The sequence below is a fragment of the Pipistrellus kuhlii genome, unplaced genomic scaffold (assembly GCF_014108245.1).
Source record: "Pipistrellus kuhlii isolate mPipKuh1 unplaced genomic scaffold, mPipKuh1.p scaffold_m20_p_2, whole genome shotgun sequence".
Taxonomy (NCBI): Eukaryota; Metazoa; Chordata; class Mammalia; order Chiroptera; family Vespertilionidae; genus Pipistrellus; species Pipistrellus kuhlii.
Genome location: NW_023425515.1, coordinates 108,701,543 through 108,721,826, shown reverse-complemented (window position 1 = coordinate 108,721,826; position 20,284 = coordinate 108,701,543). Strand labels below are relative to the sequence as shown.

General features: G+C 45.7%; 2 protein-coding genes across 21 annotated transcripts in view; one reads left to right on the top strand and one right to left on the bottom strand.

Annotated features, from left to right (window-relative positions):
* Nucleotides 1–20,284, top strand: part of SLC22A23 (solute carrier family 22 member 23) — a 171,410-nt gene that overhangs the window by 49,070 nt on the left and 102,056 nt on the right. Inside the window, exons 4-5 of one of the 20 annotated variants that reach the window (XM_045584213.1) lie at nucleotides 2,846–2,858; nucleotides 12,731–12,740. The exons of 13 other annotated variants lie outside the window; for them this stretch is intronic. Coding sequence is in view for 6 of the 7 variants with exons in the window: in XM_045584212.1 (XP_045440168.1) it covers nucleotides 946–1,072 (127 nt within the window). In the remaining variant the exon portion in view is untranslated. Of the gene's footprint in view, nucleotides 1–945; nucleotides 1,613–2,845; nucleotides 2,859–4,013; nucleotides 4,138–12,730; nucleotides 12,741–16,541; nucleotides 16,625–20,284 lie in introns of those variants that run through there. 6 more of the 20 variants (XM_036446773.2, XM_036446780.2, XM_045584214.1 and 3 more) reach the window with 6 other exon arrangements.
* LOC118723945 (adiponectin receptor protein 1-like) lies at nucleotides 12,832–14,636 on the bottom strand. The gene has a single exon (XM_036446785.2). It carries the CDS (start codon nucleotides 14,613–14,615, stop codon nucleotides 13,473–13,475), a length of 1,143 nt encoding a protein of 380 aa, XP_036302678.1. The 5' UTR covers nucleotides 14,616–14,636; the 3' UTR covers nucleotides 12,832–13,472.

Sequence of the window (20,284 nt, the reverse complement as noted above, 5' to 3'; positions counted from 1 at the left end):
CTGCATGTAATAAATCCTTGGGAGAGAAATATTTTCTGAAACATGAATACTTTTAGTTTTTCTTCTCATTTGATCTATGTCTTCCCCTTCTCTACCATTAAACTATCCCCACCCCCATTTGAAATAATGAGTACTGCTTTTTGTTGCCAGAGACTGTACCCAGTTACTGTGGGCAAGTGAACACCTTCCTTCCTTCCTCCCTCCCTCCCTCCCTCAATCTCTCCCTCCCTCCCTCCCTCCCTAACTCCCTAACTCCCTAACTCCCTCCCTCCCTTCCTTCCTTCTTTCCATTTATTTATTGCCTAATAACAATAAATAATTTTCTTGAGAACTTTTCTTAAAGCTTCATATTATCATAATAACCCTCCTTATACCCAGATAGCTTTGTATATAATCAAGGCGTGACCATAAATTTCACAGGTGACTAAGTTACTGATTACATTACAAAATTACTTTACCAGAAGCCAAGTCTTAACTGGTAAATAGACTCAGAAAACTCTCCAGTTTGCCCTGGGCGGGGCAGTGTTCTCTTTCTCACATTGCACGCATAGCCTTCGACTCTCACTGAAGTGGCTGAGTAATTTCTCATGTGCTGGGGTGAGGTGACTTTTTCCTCCTCACTGTTGCATCTATTTCTATAATGTGGTGTTTTTCTGAACTAATATTCCTTGGAACATATTTTATTCTACAGGGTTATTAAGCATCAAAGCTGTGCTGTCCATTTTTAAAAATCACCTGAACCAGACAGCTCCATGTAGCGAGTTATTGAACAGTGGGATGAATGAAGTGAATTAGTAGGATAGAGATTGCTACTGTCCAATATGCATGACTTCAGTGGTTTTGTGCTTCACTTCCTCTGAGGAGGGACAGTTTCACGAATGCATGCTTGGGTTATGGTCATCTATAGGTCTCTCTCCGCCCCACCCTTGTGCCCCTCAACTTCAGATACCTGGGCCTTCCTACTGGCAGCCAGCCCTGGAACCATAATCCCATTCTTCTTGATGGTTTTTCCACCAAGGAAGTGAGTTACGATTTCCAAACACCTTTGATAAATTATTGTCCATATTTTTAAAGAGCTTCAGAAGAATCTCGGTTGTATCCAAGACAGGCTGGGAAATCTGTGTGATTGAAGTTTCACCCATGTTTGTCTTCACTGGAAACACACTGCTAACCCTGCTGACAAGCTTTGAAAAGCAAAGGAATAAATGTATCAGCAGAAAGTACTGAATCATTTGTCCTCCACCACTCATCTTCCTCTGTCACACCTCTGAGGAGTCACCACGCCTGGTGTAACCGTGGTGTTGAGTGACCACAGCTCCTGGTTGGAAGTTTAATCCCTGGGCAGGGACGTGTGGCAGCTGGTTAAGGCAGTGCTGGTCACTGTCTGAGACTAGAGGGCTGAGTCACCCAGCACGTAACCATGAATGCCACTGAGGACTAATGTTTCTGAAAGTTGTACCAGCCCTTCAAATAAAAATTATTGAACGGCTCTCTGTTCCTACTTAATATTTGCCAAACTTGGATTTATAGCAAGACTTTTCTTTGAGAGAAAAAAAAAAAATGACTGCCTGTATGTCTTTAAGGACTCGTAAGGATGCATCACCTTATCTGCATGTTAACAGTGGAGAGTCAAGGGCATCCTTGGGACTCATACACCCACTTTTCTTTTGTCCAGAAGTTAGGGCAAGAGACTATATAAATAAGCTTGTAAGAGCATATTTTTAGGGAGTGTTTTGAATTTATTGAAAATAGTTCTATCTCAAAACCAGAAGGAAAAATAGCAAATATGTAGATATCTGGCATTTTAAAATTAGAGTATTTGGTGGACATTGTTATTAAAGCTGTGTGTGTCCCTAAAACTAAGTTTCCTCCAGACTGGTGTGCTAGTGCTTCATTTGAAACAAAGATGTTTCTCACACTATACAGGGAAGCTGAAAGATCTGGAAATCAGGAGATCCGAGCTGTAGTGTAGGCTCCACAGTGTACCGACTCTGTGTCTGACAAATTGCTTTATTACTAAGCCTCTGTCTCCCACTCTGTACAACTGGGGCACTGGTTTTCAATTTCTCAAGTCATTTGAGGGGAGAAATGGGTAGAAAACAAATGGATTCTATATGACCCGATTTAATACTGCTGCAAAAATAACATAACAACAAAACCAAATGGAAAACCACTGTCTCCTTGTACCTTCCAGTTCTAGAATTCTGTGTCTTTTGAATTCTAAGATCAACCAGTAAGCCTCCTCCTTCAGGGTTGAAGATTTCATAGCTCTTAGAAGGGGGGCACAAAACCAGGGGTGCTTGCTCCCCAATGATGTCCTCATACCCACACTTTAGAGTTGTCGGACTTCCCTCTTTGCTTTCTGTGAGGCTGCTGCGCTGTGTCTACCAGGGTGATCTGGGAAGAGATGGAGTGATAGGGGAGGATTAATAGTTAACAGCTTCCCTTTCCCCATGGTTCTAGCCCTCATGTCAACAACTCCCTTCCCAACCCCTCTGGCTCACCCAAGTCTCCTTTCTTACCGTACTTTCGCTGGGCGGACTCACAGGTCTATTCCAGGAAGCCTATTGCACTCTATAGAATTTTCTGTTCTCACCTAGAAAAGCAGGATGAGACATAAAGCCAAAAGCTGTGCTACCTAGAACAGGGGGTTGTGGAGAAGTGATTGGACTGATTTTATTTTGTTTTATTTTTTCACTCTTGATACAAAATAAAAGAGAGAGGAAATAAATCAGTTACCTTGAAACCAAGTAAGGACACCAGGCTTCTTCGAAACATACATGGGGGGATTACTGGTTTGCCAAGTCTACAAAACATACAAAACATACATTACTGGTTTGCCAAGTCTTATGTGAGATGTTAGCAAAAAATATGATCTGGGCTGAGAGGACAGAGAGAAGCATAACTCAGATGATGCAGCGCCATACTATAACTCACATGATGTCGTTAGCCACTGTGTTACTCTGTCATGCCAGATAAACTCCACTGCAGATAGTTTGTTTTGTTCATTGGCGACTCTCATGGAAATATAATACTTCTTTCCCCCTCACTCATTTGCTTGGCAAGCATTTGAGGGCTTACCGGGTGCCAGGGAATGACAATTGGTTACCTTGAGTGCTTACCAGGCATTGTCAGATGCTGTGCACACACAGACAGACCCACTTTCCTGCCTCCAGGACACTCAGGTCAGTGAGTAAAGGTGCAGGCACAGGCCCTGGTTAGAGGAGGAGTGCTGGAAAGTGACCTCTAAGTTATGAGTTTTGTAGGAGGGTAGGTGTTTGCTATTTGCAGTGGGTACTCAAAGGCTAAAGGAGCCCTGGGTGTTTTGGGTGCTGTGGATGGTTAGAGACTGACTGAGCCTGGTGCATTCTGGGTACTGTGGTGGTTAGGAGCCGGTGGAATAGCTGAAATCACCTGGAGAAGTAATTGAGTTGAGATAGGAGAACCAGTTGAGGGAGAGAGGATGGAATAGCCTGACTGGTCAGTGGAAAGTATGAATAGGCTGATAACCAGGGAGTTAAGGAGGGTGCCTAAGTCACATGATGCAAGACAAGGATTGAGAAATGTCCATGGGATGTAGCAATCATTGCCCAGTAGGTCAGAGGTAACTGGAGCAAACACAACTTTAATTCAGTTTAGTGATTAATGTAATCTAAATTATTTCACGCAAAGGTTTTAATTCATGTATTACCCAGAAGAGTACTGTCTTGTTATTATATCAAATGTTTTAGAAAGAAAATACATTTCTTATTGTGATAAAATAAAATTTACCATTTCTACAACTTTTAAGTGTACAGTTCAATGACTTAAATACATTCACTATTTTTGTGCAAGAAAATCATGTTTTTAACAGTGGTCAATGTTCATCATAATTGGGTAGAAAAAATTGGAAGCCAAATAAGTAATGACTTTTTTTTCCAAGTCACCTTAAACTAAGTTATTATGGCTCAGTAACTGGGAATTCGGAACTGCAGTTGAGTTAGATGCTTGTTTGTTCCCCACATGATGCCAAGGGAACAACAATTGGGTGCCAGGGGAACAACACTGAAGGCAGAGCCAAGCCTTGCCATGCATCTGGCCCGGCCACTTGAGCTCCTGTGCGTGGTCACAGTCAGCAGCTAACCAGACCCGGAGGAGATCCCAGTGCTGGATGTAAGCCAAGCCCCACCACTTGCACACAGTGACCTTGGATAAGGTATTGTACTTAACGCTAACCCACTTTTCTCACTGATGAAAGATTGTGCGCAGGGTGGAGAGCATGAATGTCATCACCATCAGTAAACCGTGAATATCTAGAGAAATGGTGGGCAAGTGTGTTTGTGGGCTGCTTCTGTCTATGTGCAGCCCGGGCTGGGCTAGCCCTTCCTCTGGCAGCCGGCCCTCTCAGGTGAGGGCTTCTCTCTGGTCGCAACAAGCTTGGAAACATCACTGAAGAGGAACTCTGAATTGGGGCTGGCTACTAATTTATGATCACACTGAGAACCACTGTGGTGGGGGGGGCACAGGCTAAGAGCTTGCTTCATGATCGACTCTATGGCCAGCTTGATAAAATATCTCTTCCTTAACATCCGTTCAGAGCTCCATGGACTACACTTTAAAAGTCCGAACTATGTGAGGGTTGGGAAGAGGTAATAGACCAACGGAAAAGCTCTCCTGGACAAATCATACACAGGAACCTTGACTCTCATGGACATCAACACTCGAGTATTCATCACACCCAGAATACTCTGTTAATCTCTGAGAAAAGATACTGAAGAAATAGAACACTGGTAGCCATCGTCAGGATTTATCTTTCACATGTTCACAAACGCTCTCCCTTTCCCTTCCCTGTATTACCAATCTGCTTTGTAAAACATGCCTCTACACATTTTCTCTGTATTGTTAAACGTGAATTCATGCAGCCTGCCTGGTGTCCCCTCCTGCAGCTGCTGACCTGCTCTGTCCTCTCGGTGGTTGTGTTCTGCTGTGAATCTTCGTTTGTCTTCCTTCATGTCAGGATGATGGCAGTTTATTTGTGATATGACCTGTGTGCTCCCAGGATAGGTACCTGTGTGAGGAGTGTTGCTTTGAAATGGTACAGGATTTGTTTTCTGTTGTGTTTCCAAATGAGTCTCCTCGAGGAAAAGCTGTTCAGGCACCACCTTCCAATTGCTGGTCCAGGAACATGTAAGACCTATAAATATTGGTTGGCTGGTTTTGATGACTCTGCTGGAGAAGCCCTCCCTGTGTGAACAAGCCCTCCCAATCCAGATCAGCCTTTAAGGTCCATGTGCCCGAGGCTGAGTAGTGAGGTCCTCTTGGGCTTTTTCTGGGTTGTGTGGACCCACCCATCTCTTCTCTCTGGAATCAGCTCCATGACAGACTCTCCCTTTGCCATGTTTGCTGCTCCCATTGGCCGAGACCTTGGGTACCTTTCTGGTTTTAGTCTGAGAAATTGGACTCACAGAACCTCTGGGAGTCTTTAAACTTAAACCTCTACCCTGATAGAAACCAGCCTAGGGAGTCTGAGGAGCTAGGAAAGAGTCACACTGGTTCGGGATGCTCTGCTGTCTGCATGGCATTCCCTGGTGACCAAGTGGGACAGCTCGTAGGCCCTAGAGTGGCGTCCCCTCTGATCCTTCTCACGGAACACAGAGACCTGAAAATCGTGGGTGTCTGAGTGAGGGTTCTGCATCCCCTTCGTCTCCCACTCTGTGGGCCTGTGTCCAGCCTGAGTTCGTCTGCCCACTTTTTGAAAGCTGAAAGGTGCTGAAAGGTGCTGATCCCTTGGGCAGCATCTCTGCTTGATATTTGTTGGGGTCAGATCTGGGCAAGGGCTCAGAACTCCCTCCAGTCCACGGGCAGGGGAGAAACTAAGGACCAGTTCCTCCCAGCCTAGCTCCCCAGCCATATCAGTCTTACAGAAGAGAGAAATTTTGCTAGTTCCAGTGTGACTTGGGATTCAAGACTGTTTCTTCCCTGGCATCTATTTAATTTGTCAAACTGGCATTCCTGGGTTCAAAATGCAGATGCTACAAGGGGATCCTGAGATGGAGAACATGGGGGCAGATATACCTTATCCATGTTGATACATATTCTTGGCTTCTTTGTGTTTGGGTGGCAGTATGTGACTGTTCTTACTTACTATATGGGAGGTGCTTGCTGGGAGGCCCCTGGCCCTTCATCCCTTGTCATTTGCTCTCTATTTAGCTGGCCTTAGTGCCTGAAGCATGATTTTTGTCTGCTTGCATATATCACTTCCTTGCATGCAAAGATGAAAAAAAGAAAAAAAGATAGATGGGTAGACTCAATTCTTTCCTGTTGGAAAGAACCAGACAGTATGATGTGCAGAGAATAGCCGAGGTAAGCCTTGCGCCGAGACCTCCCTTCCTATGCCCTCTAGCATGTGCATGGCATGAACATGAGATAGTAAGGAATAAAACAGAGAGGCTGAAGAGGTCATGATGATAGTAGTTTGATAACAGTAATAGCTAGTTATTGAGCATTTTCTAAATTCAAATACTGGGCTGGGCTAGATTACTTACACATATTTTAAAAATTTTATATTGTCTATATAAAGCAGATCCTATTAATAGCCTCACTTTACAGATAAGGAAACTGAGACCCCTAATCTCTGGACCATATTCTTCACTATCAGAGTCTTTAAGCAAGAGCTAAACTAACATTTATTAGACCTTTACAGTGTATTTTGATGCTGTTCCGAGTACAATATTGGTATTTCATTCAACTCACCCCAGAATCCTATGATCTGGGTACTATTATGGTCCCCTTTTCACAAATGGAAACCTGAGTATAGGTGAAATAACTTGCCGAGGTCACATACCAAGAGGAGACAGTACAGGTCTCTGTGGCTCTAGGGCTCATGCTTCTTAACTTCCTAACTGCTGAGCTGGTCCAAACAGCCCTCTTCTCTGACTAAAATGCATATTAGTTGGGATGCCATAACAGTCACCACTGGCTCAGGGGGAGGCTGTGTACACAGCAGAGTGGAGAAGGGCCTGCAGAGCAGTATGGGCCTGCCTGCCGGTGTGCAGCGGTGGCTGTGGTAAGCAGGCAGGCCTGCCCGCAGGGAGCAGGGAGGACCTGCCTGCTGGGGCACACCTGCAGTGAGCAGGCAGGCCTGCCTGCAGAAAATGGGAACGGGGCAGGCCTGCCGGCTCTCTGGGTGCACCAGCAGTCCCGCCTCTGCTCATGAGCTGCAGAGGAAACACCTTTTCTTACCGCTCATTGGCTAAGCTCCCAGTACCCCAGTCACAGTGTCCTTGGTAACTTACATAATAAGAATCCAAGAAGGTGGTTCTAGGGTTTTTCTACCTCACTCCTGGAGGGAAAAATGAAGGTCTGCTGTTGGAGGGGCTAAGAAATGTCATATCCTGCCCTAGCCAGTTTGACTCACTGGATAGAGCCTCAGCCTGCTGACTGCAGGGTCTGGGTTTGATTCTGGTCAAGGGCATGTACCTAGATTGCAGGCTCCTCCCTGGCTGGGGCCCAGGTCAGGGCTCATGTAGGAGGCAACCAATCCAAGTGTCCCTCTCACATTGATATTTTGCTCTGTCTTTCCCTCTCTCTTCCATGCTCTCTAAAAATCAATGGAAAAATAAGCTCAGGTGAGGATTAAAATAAAGAAAGAACTATCATATTCTATGAAAGAGACATCTTGAAAATGCCTAAAGAACATTGTCATTTTTCGTAAAGGAACTGGAGTCTATGTTAATGAAAAAAATGAAAACACCTTGGTGGCAGTGGCAGCAGCAGTGGGGTGATGGGGCCCTCGCCTTCCCCTAATCAGCCCAGTTGCTTCCTGCAGAGGGAGACCAGACTGCAGTTTAGGCCCGCTCTGGGTGGGAGGGGGTGGGTGCGGCTCTAAGCTGTCAGTAGGACATCCCCTGAGGGCTCCCAAATTGCAGAAGGTGCAGGTTGGGCTGAAGGATCTCCTCCCTTGCACAAATTCCATGCACTGGGCCTCTAGTGTTATTATAACATCATTTAAATGTGTGCAAGCATCCCAAAGGGGTTTGGGCTATTTAGTAAGTCTAAGACCAAATGTTAACAATATCCAATTTCAAAATGAATGCAATAAAAATTAATGATGGTCCGTGGATGTGATGGATGGTGGTTGTCTCCTGGAACGGAGTCACCCTTGCTGGTTAAATAGCAGGAAGGCATAGCTTCACATTCAGTTTCATATTTTAATCTGTTTTGGCATTTAGACTTGAAAAATTTCAGTGCATACAGTGTCTCCTTTCACAGATTTTGTCTAAAATGGCGTTAACAATTTGAAGGCTTTCCCAGCATGGAATACTCAACCTCCATATTTTCCCACTGCTCACAAGCACGCTTCCATCATTCACGCTGATGGGTGCCTCCTGACAGCTCTTAACCTACCCACTCCTCCTGAAGAGAAAGCTTGGTTTGTGGCATTATTAAAGATTACATAGGTATTTAGTCCCTGATGGCTGGAAATGTGACGAGGAACCTACAGTATTACATGTTTCCTAGTGCTCTTCTGCTAGTGAGCTGCTCTTACAGAACCCACAGGGACACACTCATGCACTCGGCCTACATCAGGCTCAATCACTGTACAGTGTGGTACCGCAGTTCTCCTGCTTCTTTATTCAAACCACCATTAAGTTCATGTGTGTGGCCTTTCACAGTGACCTTTGGTCTTTGCAAGTGCAAATCTAGATGTGGTGTGGACTCAGAAATCTAGGTTATAGTGGCTTATCCAGACCACCCAAGTTACACTTACATTAATGTAGACTAAGATTTTGAGAACATAAAGTTTGAAAATTCTCATAGACTGCCAGGAATGCATCCACAGATGTACAGTTTTCCCAGCCTGCTTCAGGAACCACAATTCCAGAGTCTAGCCCCCTGGTGACCCACTGTCCTCCTCATTACTGCCCACTGCACCACTGAGTGGGTAACTGGGCACATGCCTGCTCCCTGTTCCCGTACTCCTTCCTCGATTCAGCTTCTCCTTGGCCTCTGGCCTTGTTCTCCAACATCCTGAAGGTTAAGTACCTTCCTAACAGCTCCTCTTCCCAAGGAGCTCAGCCTGCCCAGTGTGATTTCTGCCCAGGGAGTCACTATACAGAAGCTGGGCAGCTCCCCAAGGGCTCAGGCCACCGAGGGACATGTGCGCCAGATGATGTGCTTGGAGTGGAGAGCTATCGCTGGCTTTTTGAGAGAAAAAGTTTAGGGGCAATAACTCTGTGTGTTGTGCCCTTCTTGTTATTTGGGCTGCCATGAAGCAGTAATAGTTTGTGCCATTAAACAGGCTTGAACCAGTAATTTCCTCTTTGATGAAGAAGGCACCTCTGATAAAAATTAAGTGGAGAACTAGACTTCCATGTCTGTATTTCCCATAAACAAAATGCACCCAGATCACTCCGCTTCTTGGTGGTTTTGTCACTAAAACAATGGTCGTCTTCTCAGCCATCTTTCAGTTTCCTCGTTTCACGTGGGCTTCTTGAGTCCAATGCCACACCGCAGACCCACCACGTAGAAGGGTTATGGTCAGAAGTTTCATGTGAGCTTGGGGTTGTCCAGAGAATCGGGTTACTCTAGGAGACATGAGTCTTGTTCTTTCAAAGGATTTAATCGAATTACAGAATGCGCCACCCAGGGAGGCCCACGCTGGAGTCCTGGGATCTCACAGTGCCCAAACCCTGTTTTTCCTTTGTAATCATTACCCCAAAACACAGTGGTGTTCTCTGACCTGTGGCTGGATCGGATTTTCTATTTCCTTTGTGGGGTCACTGTAGGTTCTTATTTCATGTTCTCTTCAGGGAATAATTGCTCTTTTGCTGTTTTTCCAAGCTCTCCTTTTTGGCATGTTAGCTGTGTACCTTGTGACAGTGGAAGCGAATGTTTGTACAGTTGGCTTTTCGTTCTATCACTGCTTTCCTGGCGTCTGTGGGGAGGAGGGGGGAAAGTGTGCAGAGTGAGGACGCTGCTGCCTTCAGCAGGCTGGAAGATAGCCCTTTGGTTCCCATCACCTCCCTCCATTTTTTTAGTGTTTTTTTTAATTGATTTTAGAGAGGAAAGGAGAGGGAGAGGTATAGAAAAATCAATGATGAGAGAGAATAATTGATTGGCTGCCTCCTGCATGCCCCTTACTGGGGATCGAGCCTGCAACCTAGGCATGTGCCCTGACCGGGAATTGAACCTCAACCTCCTGGTTCATAGGTCAATGCTCAACCACTGAGCCATGCTGGCCAGGGTCCCACCCCCTTTTTAAAAGGGATGGCAAGGCTACTTGGAATGAAAGAATAATGGAAAACCTTGGGATAATTAATTTCCTTCCAAAAAGTTATGCACACCTCTGATCTCTTCAGTTGAAAATAATTAGGAACAGTTTATAAACATGAACCTGAAGAATTTGGGCAAAGGAGCAGGAACAATGGTTGGTACATGTCTGAGTTATGAATGAAATAAATGAAACCAAGTGGGAAAATGCATGGTTTTATTGTTTCCCCAATTCTCTCTCACACATACTTTACTAGACAAGGCAAATCAATGATGGTAAATGACTGTAAAGAAGTTTAGAGCAGAGTTCTGCACAAGAACTCGCTGCAGTGATGGGAGTGGTGTCTGCACCATGCAGCGCTCCGGCTGCCAGGCACATGTGGCAGTAGTGAGCACTTGAGATGTGGCTACTGTGATTGAGGAACTGAATCTAACCTTAGTTCATTTTAATTAATTAAATTTGAGTAACCACAAGGAGCCCATGGCCACTCTCGGTCAGCTGTGCTGGAAATGTGTAATTAAATCATCTGTGTGTGATCTATGTATGTCATTGCCTCTGACATTCCCATCAAGTTCCAGATTCATATATCCAGCTCCCTTGTTGAGATTGTATTTGGATGTCCAATATATATTTCAAATACAGTGTGGCCAAACAGAACCCTCATTCCAGTCTTTCCAATCTCAATAAATAGACTCACCATTCATGTAATTGCTCAAGCCAGAAACATTTGTGTCAACCTTTATTCTTCACTCTCCCCCTTGGTCAGCAATTCCTCTCAGCTCTTTCTCCAAATTGTATCCTGAATTCCTCACTTTCTCTCCACCTCCACTGCAGCCCTCTGTGGCAAAGACACCTTGTTTCTTGCCTGGGAAACCATAGCACTTCCTGGTGGATCTTCCTGCTTCCCACTCAGACCTCTACAGCTAATTCTTTACTTACAACCAGGCTGATATTTATACACTCACCCACGTCAAACGCTCTGATAGACAACAGTAGCTTCCTTATGATTCTTCTCATGTGACATCTGCAGAGCTTTCTCACACCACCCATATACTCATCACCCAAATAATTCCTTTAGAGTCATCTACCTTTTTTCAAGCATCTACCACTCCCTGAAAATGTATTTATTTATTTGTATCTCCATTCATATCTCCTAGTTGCTCTAGAGTGAACTCCACCAAAGCAGGAACTTATTATTCTTGTCCTCCACTATATCTTCAGTATGTAGATTTTTGTCCTCCACTATATCTTCAGTATGTAGATTTTTGTCCTCCACTATATCTTCAGTATGTAGATTTTGTCCTCCACTATATCTTCAGTATGTAGATTTTACCTGGACAGAATAAGTGTCTATGTATGAGTTGGCTGAATGAATGAATAAATTTATGGAACATGATGAAAATCTATGCAGCACTATAACAGAATAGATATAATTGTAAAATATTACAGTTGGATGAACTAAAGTTCTCTTAATTCAATTCACACATATTAAACATGAGGAAAAAGGACAAATGATACTGTCCATATGTGAATAGAGATAATTTGCTAAAATTTTTGGCATAAAATGGATGCCAAGGAAATTGGTTGGATTCTAAACTGATCCACCTCAACCGTATCCTGGAACTGTCGATTGATAAACTCAAATCAGTCAGAATAAGTTCTCAGTGACTTGGTGAGGACATATGTGTGCAAATAATGTTTTAACGAGCACAAAATGGGGGATGGTCCATTATGAATGAGAACATGGGGTCACTATCTTCCTTTTCCTACCTTACCACTATTAGTCAACTCTCCCTGAGCCTTGGCTTTTTTTTTGGTCCTGGCCATAATTCCATGAAAGGGCTGCAGCTGCTCCTCCATCCTCTGAATGGAGCATAGTGCCTGCCCCAGTAGATACTCAGAACTTCTGAGAAATGAGTAATCATCACAAAAAATGGGAAAACTCATCAGTGGGTATTGGGTAAGTTTAAGAAACTTTCCATCATTGTGAAGAGTCAGGGTATCGTTTATCTAAATCCCATCAATTCAGTTCATTTGCAGAGTGAACCGGCGTCAACAGTGATCATGCTGGGTAATTTGTGTTGGTGTGCAAGGCTTTCGGGCAGGACTCCCACATTAGGTTAGCTTCCTTGGCTCAAATTCTGTCAAGCCTACAAAACCTGAAAGTAATGTTTAGAAAATTTAAAGAGACAAGTTCGAAATACTCTACATCCTCAATTGGGGTTCAGTTGTGTATAACAGACAGGAATGCCAAGGATCCAGCATGGGGGAGATGCCAGCTCCCAGTTTTCATCTAGCCTTGGCATAGGAGAAGGACTGAGGTGGCCACAAGCGACACCTCTCAGCCTGGTTACTCCTTAGAATGTATTTAAGCTTCGGGTAAACACCAAGAATACCCAGACCTCTGGGCCCCTGGGAGCACTGAGTTTACTTCTTGTGGGAGAGCCTGTGGACTAAAGTGATTGCAGACGTGACTAGAATGCCTGGCCTGCACACTGTCTCACACTAGAACTCGATGAGGTTTGGACATGGAGGAAAGGGGGGGGGGGAGGGGGATGTGCTTAGCGCTCTCTGTTTTATTTTTCTTCTGTACTTCCTTTTATTATCTTCATAGCCTTTGCATCAGGATACACAGCAATGATAATTTTATATTACTCTGCCAATAAAAAAAAATTAAAACTCAAGTTATCTGAAGCCTGGCTGTCTCAAAATTGGTGACTTCTTCCTGCTGTCAGCAGATCCAGGCCCCAGAAAGACGGGACAGGTTACAATAATTTCTGAAAAGGATGCTACAAAATGGATGGCCTGTTCTAAGCCAGGTTACAAAGTAAGGATGGGGGTAAGGGAGGGACATTTCTTTCAGAAATAGAATTTCTGAAGAATCACAGCCCCTCATTTTTTCCCAAAATGGTTGGAGGGGAGATAAAATCTCAACATGAGCTTCAAAGCACTCCGTGCCAAAGGGACAGAGTTGCCTTGCTGAGGAGGGCTGCTAAGGAGGAGCATGGCCAGGTGGATCACCCTTTCCTCGGAGAGGGACAGGAAAGGCTTATCTCCACCCCGCCCCCCCTGCCCTGAGGGGGGCTGAACCCTGGCTGAGACTGAATTCTCTAAGAGGTTTTTTCTAGAAACAGACAACGTGGACGCTTCCTTTCACTTCAGCAAAGAAGTTATTTTTTAAAGCACTTGGGACGTCCCCCTCCAGCCTTGCGGGGGAGGCTCAGAGAAGAGAGTCATCAGTACAGCTGCCTTTCAGGCTGTAGCGGAATTCCTGAAAGTTGGAGACCCCGTAGAAGAGGACAAAGGCTGCTGCCACCACCAGGACGTGAAAAATCTGATGAGACTGGAACCATATGTCAAACTTTCCAGGACAGAAGCGCTCAGGGATTCGAGCAGCAAAGAGACCAGCCCCGGTGATGTACATCACAGCCATGAGGATTAACCAGCCTACCTGGCCCACGGTGGTGGCCTTGACAAAGCCCTCGGAGATCGTAAAGTGCATGGCAGGCACAATGGCGCTCAAGCCCAAGCCCAGGAACACCCCTGCCCTTGTCTTCCGGTATTTAGGCGTGCTAAACTGGTCCACCTGTGCCACAATGATGGCGGAAATGCTCAGGACACAGATGATGGAGAGGTAGATGAGCCGTGACTGTGGGGAGCAGTAGAAGGAGTAATAGAGCCAGGGGACAAAGCTCCCCATAATTAGTATGGCAATCCCTGAATAATCCAGTTTGGAAAAGGTCTGCGAGACTTTCTCTGAGTGACAGTAGACGGTGTGAAAGACCCAGGAGGAGCTGAGGCAGAGCAGCGTGCTCAGGAAGAACATCCCCAGCACCACTTTCTCCTGCAGGGGGTCGATGAAGTACATGTTTGGTCTCAGCATGGTCAAGAGCCCCAGACACAGAAACAGCACAAAACCAAGCAGGTGGATCCAGATGTTGCCTGTCTCCGTGTGGATGCGGAAGATGCTCCGGAAGCAGGCCCGGAAGGAGGGCATGGGCGGCCTGTGGCCGTGGAGCAGGTAATCGTTGTCCTTCAGCCAGTCGGGGAGCACATCGTACGGGATGACCCTCCATCGTCCCTCCCAGACCTTATACACGTACTCCTCCATCTTCTCCATGGCACTGTATGCTTGCAGGGGAAGCGTCAGGACGCTCTCCTCCCCCTCCTCCTCCTCCTGCTGCTGCTCATGGGGCACTGCGCATGCTCGCTCTGCTTCAGCCTTGGCTGGGTCAGCGACCCCCCGTGTGCCCCTCTCTTCTAGCCGGGACCCCGGTTCGGCCAGCTCCACCGTGTCTGGCTCCCTGTTGTTGGCAGGAGCCCCACTGCCCTGTGCCGCCGCCGGTCCTCGGTGAGAAGACATCTAGCTGGTACCTCAACACACCGCCGCTTCAGCCCGGGGCGACCTGGGTTCTCCGCCCCGGGGGCAGAGATCTCCCTGTGGCCTCGGGGGCAGAGATCTCCCTGTGACGGCGGACAGGCGGGCATTGGGCTCCGCTGTGGCCAGGAACCCCGTGCTACATCCCCCAGCGCCGCAACAGGCTGCAACCTAGCGACCCATCTTGATCTTTACGAGCCCCACGCTGGAAGGGGGCCCAGTGCTGACGTCATTTCCGCTCCCTGAGCCGGAAGGGGGCCTGGCGCTGACGTCACCTCCGCGCATTGGCCCCTGCCTTCCCCCCCTCTGCATTCTCATGGAGGAGGGATCTTTAAAAGTCATACTAGTGAGTTCTGTAATTGGAGGCCAATTTCTTGAGATGGCTGAACGTGAGTTTTCTCGGCAATCGTGCATTTTCTTCCTTAGTGACGTTGGATATGAGGTTTAGTTTAGGCCGAGAAGATGTAAAGAAAGGCCCTTCCCTTATGCCTGATCGTGGCGCCCAGCTGGGGGCCGCTCCAGAGGAGCGGACAGACAGATGGTGGCAGCTGCCCTGGTGATGCCACGGCAGGAGCAGTCTGCTCGTTTCATTCCAAGCTGGGTCTTTTCTGAAATGCAGAATTCTGACACTTTCACTCTCTCTTCCTCCTTCCCTTCCAATCTGTAAAAATCGATGGAAAAAGGCAAATAGGGGAGCCAAATCTTTGAAGCTGGTTCCAGCAAGGCAGTTTTCCACTTGTTTATAAGGCGTTAAGTGGGCGGGTTTCAAGCCCTTGGCAACAGCTTGAAATGCAAGTGCAAATCCCATCACTCCCGGTGCCTGTTCTGCACGGGTCTGCCCTGCTGCCTTGGCTCATGAAGGGCAGCCTTTTCCTGTAGTTCCTCCTGCAGGGGCCCCAGGACAGATAGCCTCGCTGAACTCCACCACCCCGCCCAGCTCAGACCTTCCTGAGGTGGGAGGAGGAGGTGATGCAGGAACACCTCCGGAAAAGGTGGGGATGTGGGGCGGTCAGAAAGCAGCAGGAAGAGTCCAGAGAAATCCATACAGACATTGAGCCCATCTTCCTCCCTCCTTCCCTCCTGAGAGCCCTTCCCTGGCTGCTCACTCAGAATTCACTAGCTACCTTCTCTTCTCACACTCATTTTCTGCATTCACTTAAACTTTTTAATGTGGTAAAAGACACAATACAAATTTTTCCATCTGAATCATTCCTACATATGTAGGTTAGTTGTGTTAAGTACATTGACTGTTGTGCAACACCACCACCTTCCACCCACAGCTGAAACTCTGTGCCCATTAAACCCGAGCTCCCCATCCCCTCCCCAGCCCACAACCGCCATCTACTTTCTGTCTCTGAACCTCACTACTCCAGGGACCTCATATAAGGGGAATCACAGAATATTTGTCCTTTTGGGACTGGCTTATTTCACTGGGCATGATGTCCTCAAGGCTCATTCGTGTAGCATGTGTCAAAATTTCCTTTTAAGACTGAATACTATTCTATTATATGTATAGACCAATTTTGTTTATCCATTTATCTGTCCACGTACACTTGGGTTGATTCCACCTTCTGGCTATTGTGAATATGTACAAAATTCTACCTCTTTTGTACAGATATCTCTTTAAGAGCCTGCCTTCATTTTTGTGAATACATACGCTGAAGTGGAGTTGCTGGAACAGACAGACAGACAGACTCACTTTCTTTATCTGCAGAACTAAAGGTTTGGCTCTCAAAGCCACTCTGAGCTGGGCTATCAACATGCTCGGCATGGCTACTGAGAAACAAGGGCCTACAGAGCCCCCCACCCATGGCATGGCTGTCACCCAGTGGTGCCAGTCTCCTCTGTGGCCCTAGGAACAAGGCTGTCTTGGAATCATGAGTCTCCCATGTCTGCTTTATTTCCAGATAGGCTCACTTCTGAGGAGGAGAAGGGAGAAGCAAGGTCCCAGTGCCACTTACAGGTTTCATAGATATTAGCTCTGTTTGCAGTTTTTGTGGAACAAGTGAATTTCTTCATCTCTCTCTTCACCTCTGAGGTTTGTCTGCCTTCCTGCAGTGCTGCTCGGCCTCTCTCTCACCTCTCCTAAGATGGGCTCTGGACTCCTAATGGCTGCTTTCAGGGCCCTGGTGGGGTCATATCATTTTTAGCTAATGTGGAGCGGGGTCAGTTAATAAATCCACCAGGCTGGGTAATTAAAGATCGAGGAGGAGTGTGGGAAGGTGTGTTTTTAAAAGCCTGTTAAAATCTCTGTATCTGGCAAGGACTGCTATTTAATGTGGAACTTGAGAGCTGCGCCATTCAGTGTGATGCATTTAATTTGGCAGCATCCTGCTTGAACTTGGAGCTGGCACCTGTTGCAACATCCTGGTAGCCTAGTGGTAGCATGTGCTTTAGAGAAAATGAGCTGAAGAAAATTGGGTGACATTTGCTCTCACAACATCCCATTTGTAATGTACCTCTCCTGGCAGCAAAGTGTCCTCTGAGGAGTGTCTTGTCTTGAGGACAGAGGCTTTTGTTTTTTCATGTGGGCCAGTAGCAGCACATGTGTTAGGTGCTGTGATGAGTGCGTGGGAAGTCCTGACCCCTGGCCATGCACTTGCCTCGACCTCAGAGGACTTCCACAAGAAGCCCCCAGCCTATCAGCCAAGCTGATAGGCCCAGCAGTGAGGGACAAAGCTAGTCTGATAAATGCCACAGATGTGTGGTTCAGTTTAAACATCCATGCTTTGGAATTTTTTACTTTATTGTGAACAAATACACATGATGTGAACTTTGCCAATTTAGCCATTTTTAAGTGTACAGTTTAAGATACTGTGGCATTAAGTACCTTCACGTTGTTGTGTAACCGTCACCACCATCCATCTCAGTATTTCATCTTGCAAAACTGAAACTATCCCTGTTAAACACTATCTCCCAGTCACTGACAACCACTCTTTCCCTTTCTGTCTCTGAATTTTTCCCCTCTGCAAACCTCATATAAATGGAATAATCTAGTATTTATCCTTTAGTGATTGGCTTAACTCACTGAGCATAATGTCTTTAGGGTTTGTCCATGCTATAGCATAGGTCAGGATTTCTGTCCTTTCTAAGGCTGGGTCATCTTCCACACCATGTATCAGTATATACACCACATTGTGTGTATTCACTCACCCGGGGATGGACACTCAGGCTGCGTCTGTCTTTTGGCTACTGTGAGCAATGTTACCACAGTCAAGTTCAGAGTAACAAGTATCTGTTTGAGACCCTGCTTTCAGTTCTTTTAGGTTTGTACTCCTAAATGGAATTCCTGAATTATATAGTTTTGAGAACTTTTGCTATATTCCTTGGAGGCTGTTTTTGAAGAATTTATTGTAAGCATTAATAAAAGCATATGTTGACTTTTTTTTTTCTTCCAAATAGAAGTAGCAGGAAGCAAAAAAAAAAAAAATATGGTCATCTTTATAGTAATGAAGGTATAAACTTGAACGAGGTGGTGTGATGATAAAACCAAATGGCAGTGCTGTTTTTACGCTTTGTTTTCTTTACAGCACATATATCCATGCTTGTTTTTGCTGCTAGAGAAATGTGTTTCTAACTGATTTTAAAGTATTCATAACATTCGTAGTTTCCAGTTATCTATATTTTTAAGTCTGTATTTGCAGGAATCATTTTACAGTGAGTGTTTAAAATGAGTCTGATAGAGTAAAATCTATTACCATAAAGTTGACAAATGGTGGGAGATTATTTTAGAGAAGGAGTGTATGCTTTGTGGATTTGCTGTGGAATGTCTTTCCCATTGTAAGCTCCACGAATGCACAAGTAGTTAGTTCAGTGTACATAAATGTATGTACACAGCATTGTGGTGTCCTTGCTCATGGCAGCCAGGAGTTGGGAAGCAGCTGCTGTGTTAATGGAGGGTTGTCATCTTGGCTTGACACCTTCTGGATGTTGTTTGTTGAAATGCTGATGGTGTGTACATACAGTTACTGGCATTATTCTCACCCCAGCAGAAACTGAGAGGACTTTAGGATCTCAGAACAAACTGATGTTGCCGCAGCAAGAAGAATCGTCTTCAAAGGCACTTCTGATGGTGCCCCTTTATCCCATGGCATCCGTCTTTCAGAGGCTCACGGTGCTGTGGTCATTTCCACGGCCCTGCTTTCCCCACTCGCCACCTCACTTGCCAGTTTCAGTTCCTTGAAAACCCTGTAATCTGCCGCATCTCTCAGCTCTACACAGGCTCCTCTTTGCTAGAACACTTCTTGAGACTTTTTCTCAGGACAGAATTTGCTCATCAAGTCCTCACAGGACTTGTGCCATTCTTCCCCGGGATTGTCTCCGAGTGAGTGGCCCTTCCTGGCTGCCCACAGCACGCTCTCCTGTTCTGTTACAGAAGCAGAGTACTGAGCATGTCCATTCTAGTTGCACATTTTACTTGGATTAAATATTGAGTAGATATAAAATACTAATAGATGCTAGATATGAAGGATCTGGCACCATGCCCATGTGTGTGCCCAGCTTTAAATAATGCCAGTAACTGTATGTACACACCACTTTTACATTTGATGTGCCCTGGGGCCCATTCTCCACCCATCTCACTCCTGCCCTCCCATTCACCACCAGCCTGGCTCTTGTATTACTCCTTCCCTTGCTTTTCTTTATAATTTTGCCTCATCTGTTAGTATTCATAAACAATATATCACTTAATTTTGCATGGTTTTGAACTTTGAGTAAGTGAAACCATACAACAACGTTCTGTATTTGCTTTTTTTTACTTAGCATCATTCCTAAGGCACATCTGGGTTGACCTTTATAGCTGTAATTCACTTATTTCACTGCTCTGTGAAAGTACCGCTGTGATTTGTCCTGTACTTCAACTTTTACATATCTCTATTCCCTCTCTTTCTTTTATGCCCCCATTTTTACCCCAACACACAATTTTATTTTGTTTCTTAATTGATTTGAGAGAGAAAGGAAAGAAGGTAGGGAGGGAGGAAAGAAAGGAGAGAGAGAGGGGGGACAGAGAGAGAGAGAAAGAAAGAGAGAGAGAGAGAGAGAGAGAGAGAGAGAGAGAGAGAGAGAGAGAGATTTCTTCATTGTTCCGCTTATTTATGCATTCATTGGTTGGTTCTTCTATGTGCCCTGACTGGAAACTGAACCAGCAACTGGGCATATAAGAATGATACTCTAACCAACTGAGCTATCTGGCCAGGGCAGTTCAACACACTATTGTCAATTCCCAAAGGGCAGAGATTGTGTTTATCTCGCTTGTTATGTCCAAGTGTAAAGATATTTGTTAAATGAGACTCGCCCTTGGCCTGAGGGTCTGCCTTTGGATGGGAACCAGCAGCAGTTCCTTCGTGTTTGGCCAAAGCTCTTTCCTTCCCTCACCTCCCCTTGCCACAGTCCTCCAGGCCAGGGCTCAGCAGACTTTCTGGAAAGGGCCAGGTGGTAAGTATTTGGAGTTTTACAGGCCATTTAGTTTCTCTCATAACTTGATTCTGCCAGAGTAGCATGAAAGCAGCCATAGATAATAGGTAAACAAATGTGTGTTCTAGTAAAGCTTTATTTACAAAAACAGGCATCAGGTTGAATTTGGTCCAATGGCTATAGTTTGCCAACCTCTGCTCTAGAGAACTTCCTGGTTGGGAGGGAAGACAGTGCTGCTACTG

Excerpts from the sequence above, each read along its gene's own strand:
- LOC118723945 (XM_036446785.2), bottom strand. The coding sequence starts at position 14,615 with ATGTCTTCTCACCGAGGACCGGCGGCGGCACAGGGCAGTGGGGCTCCT.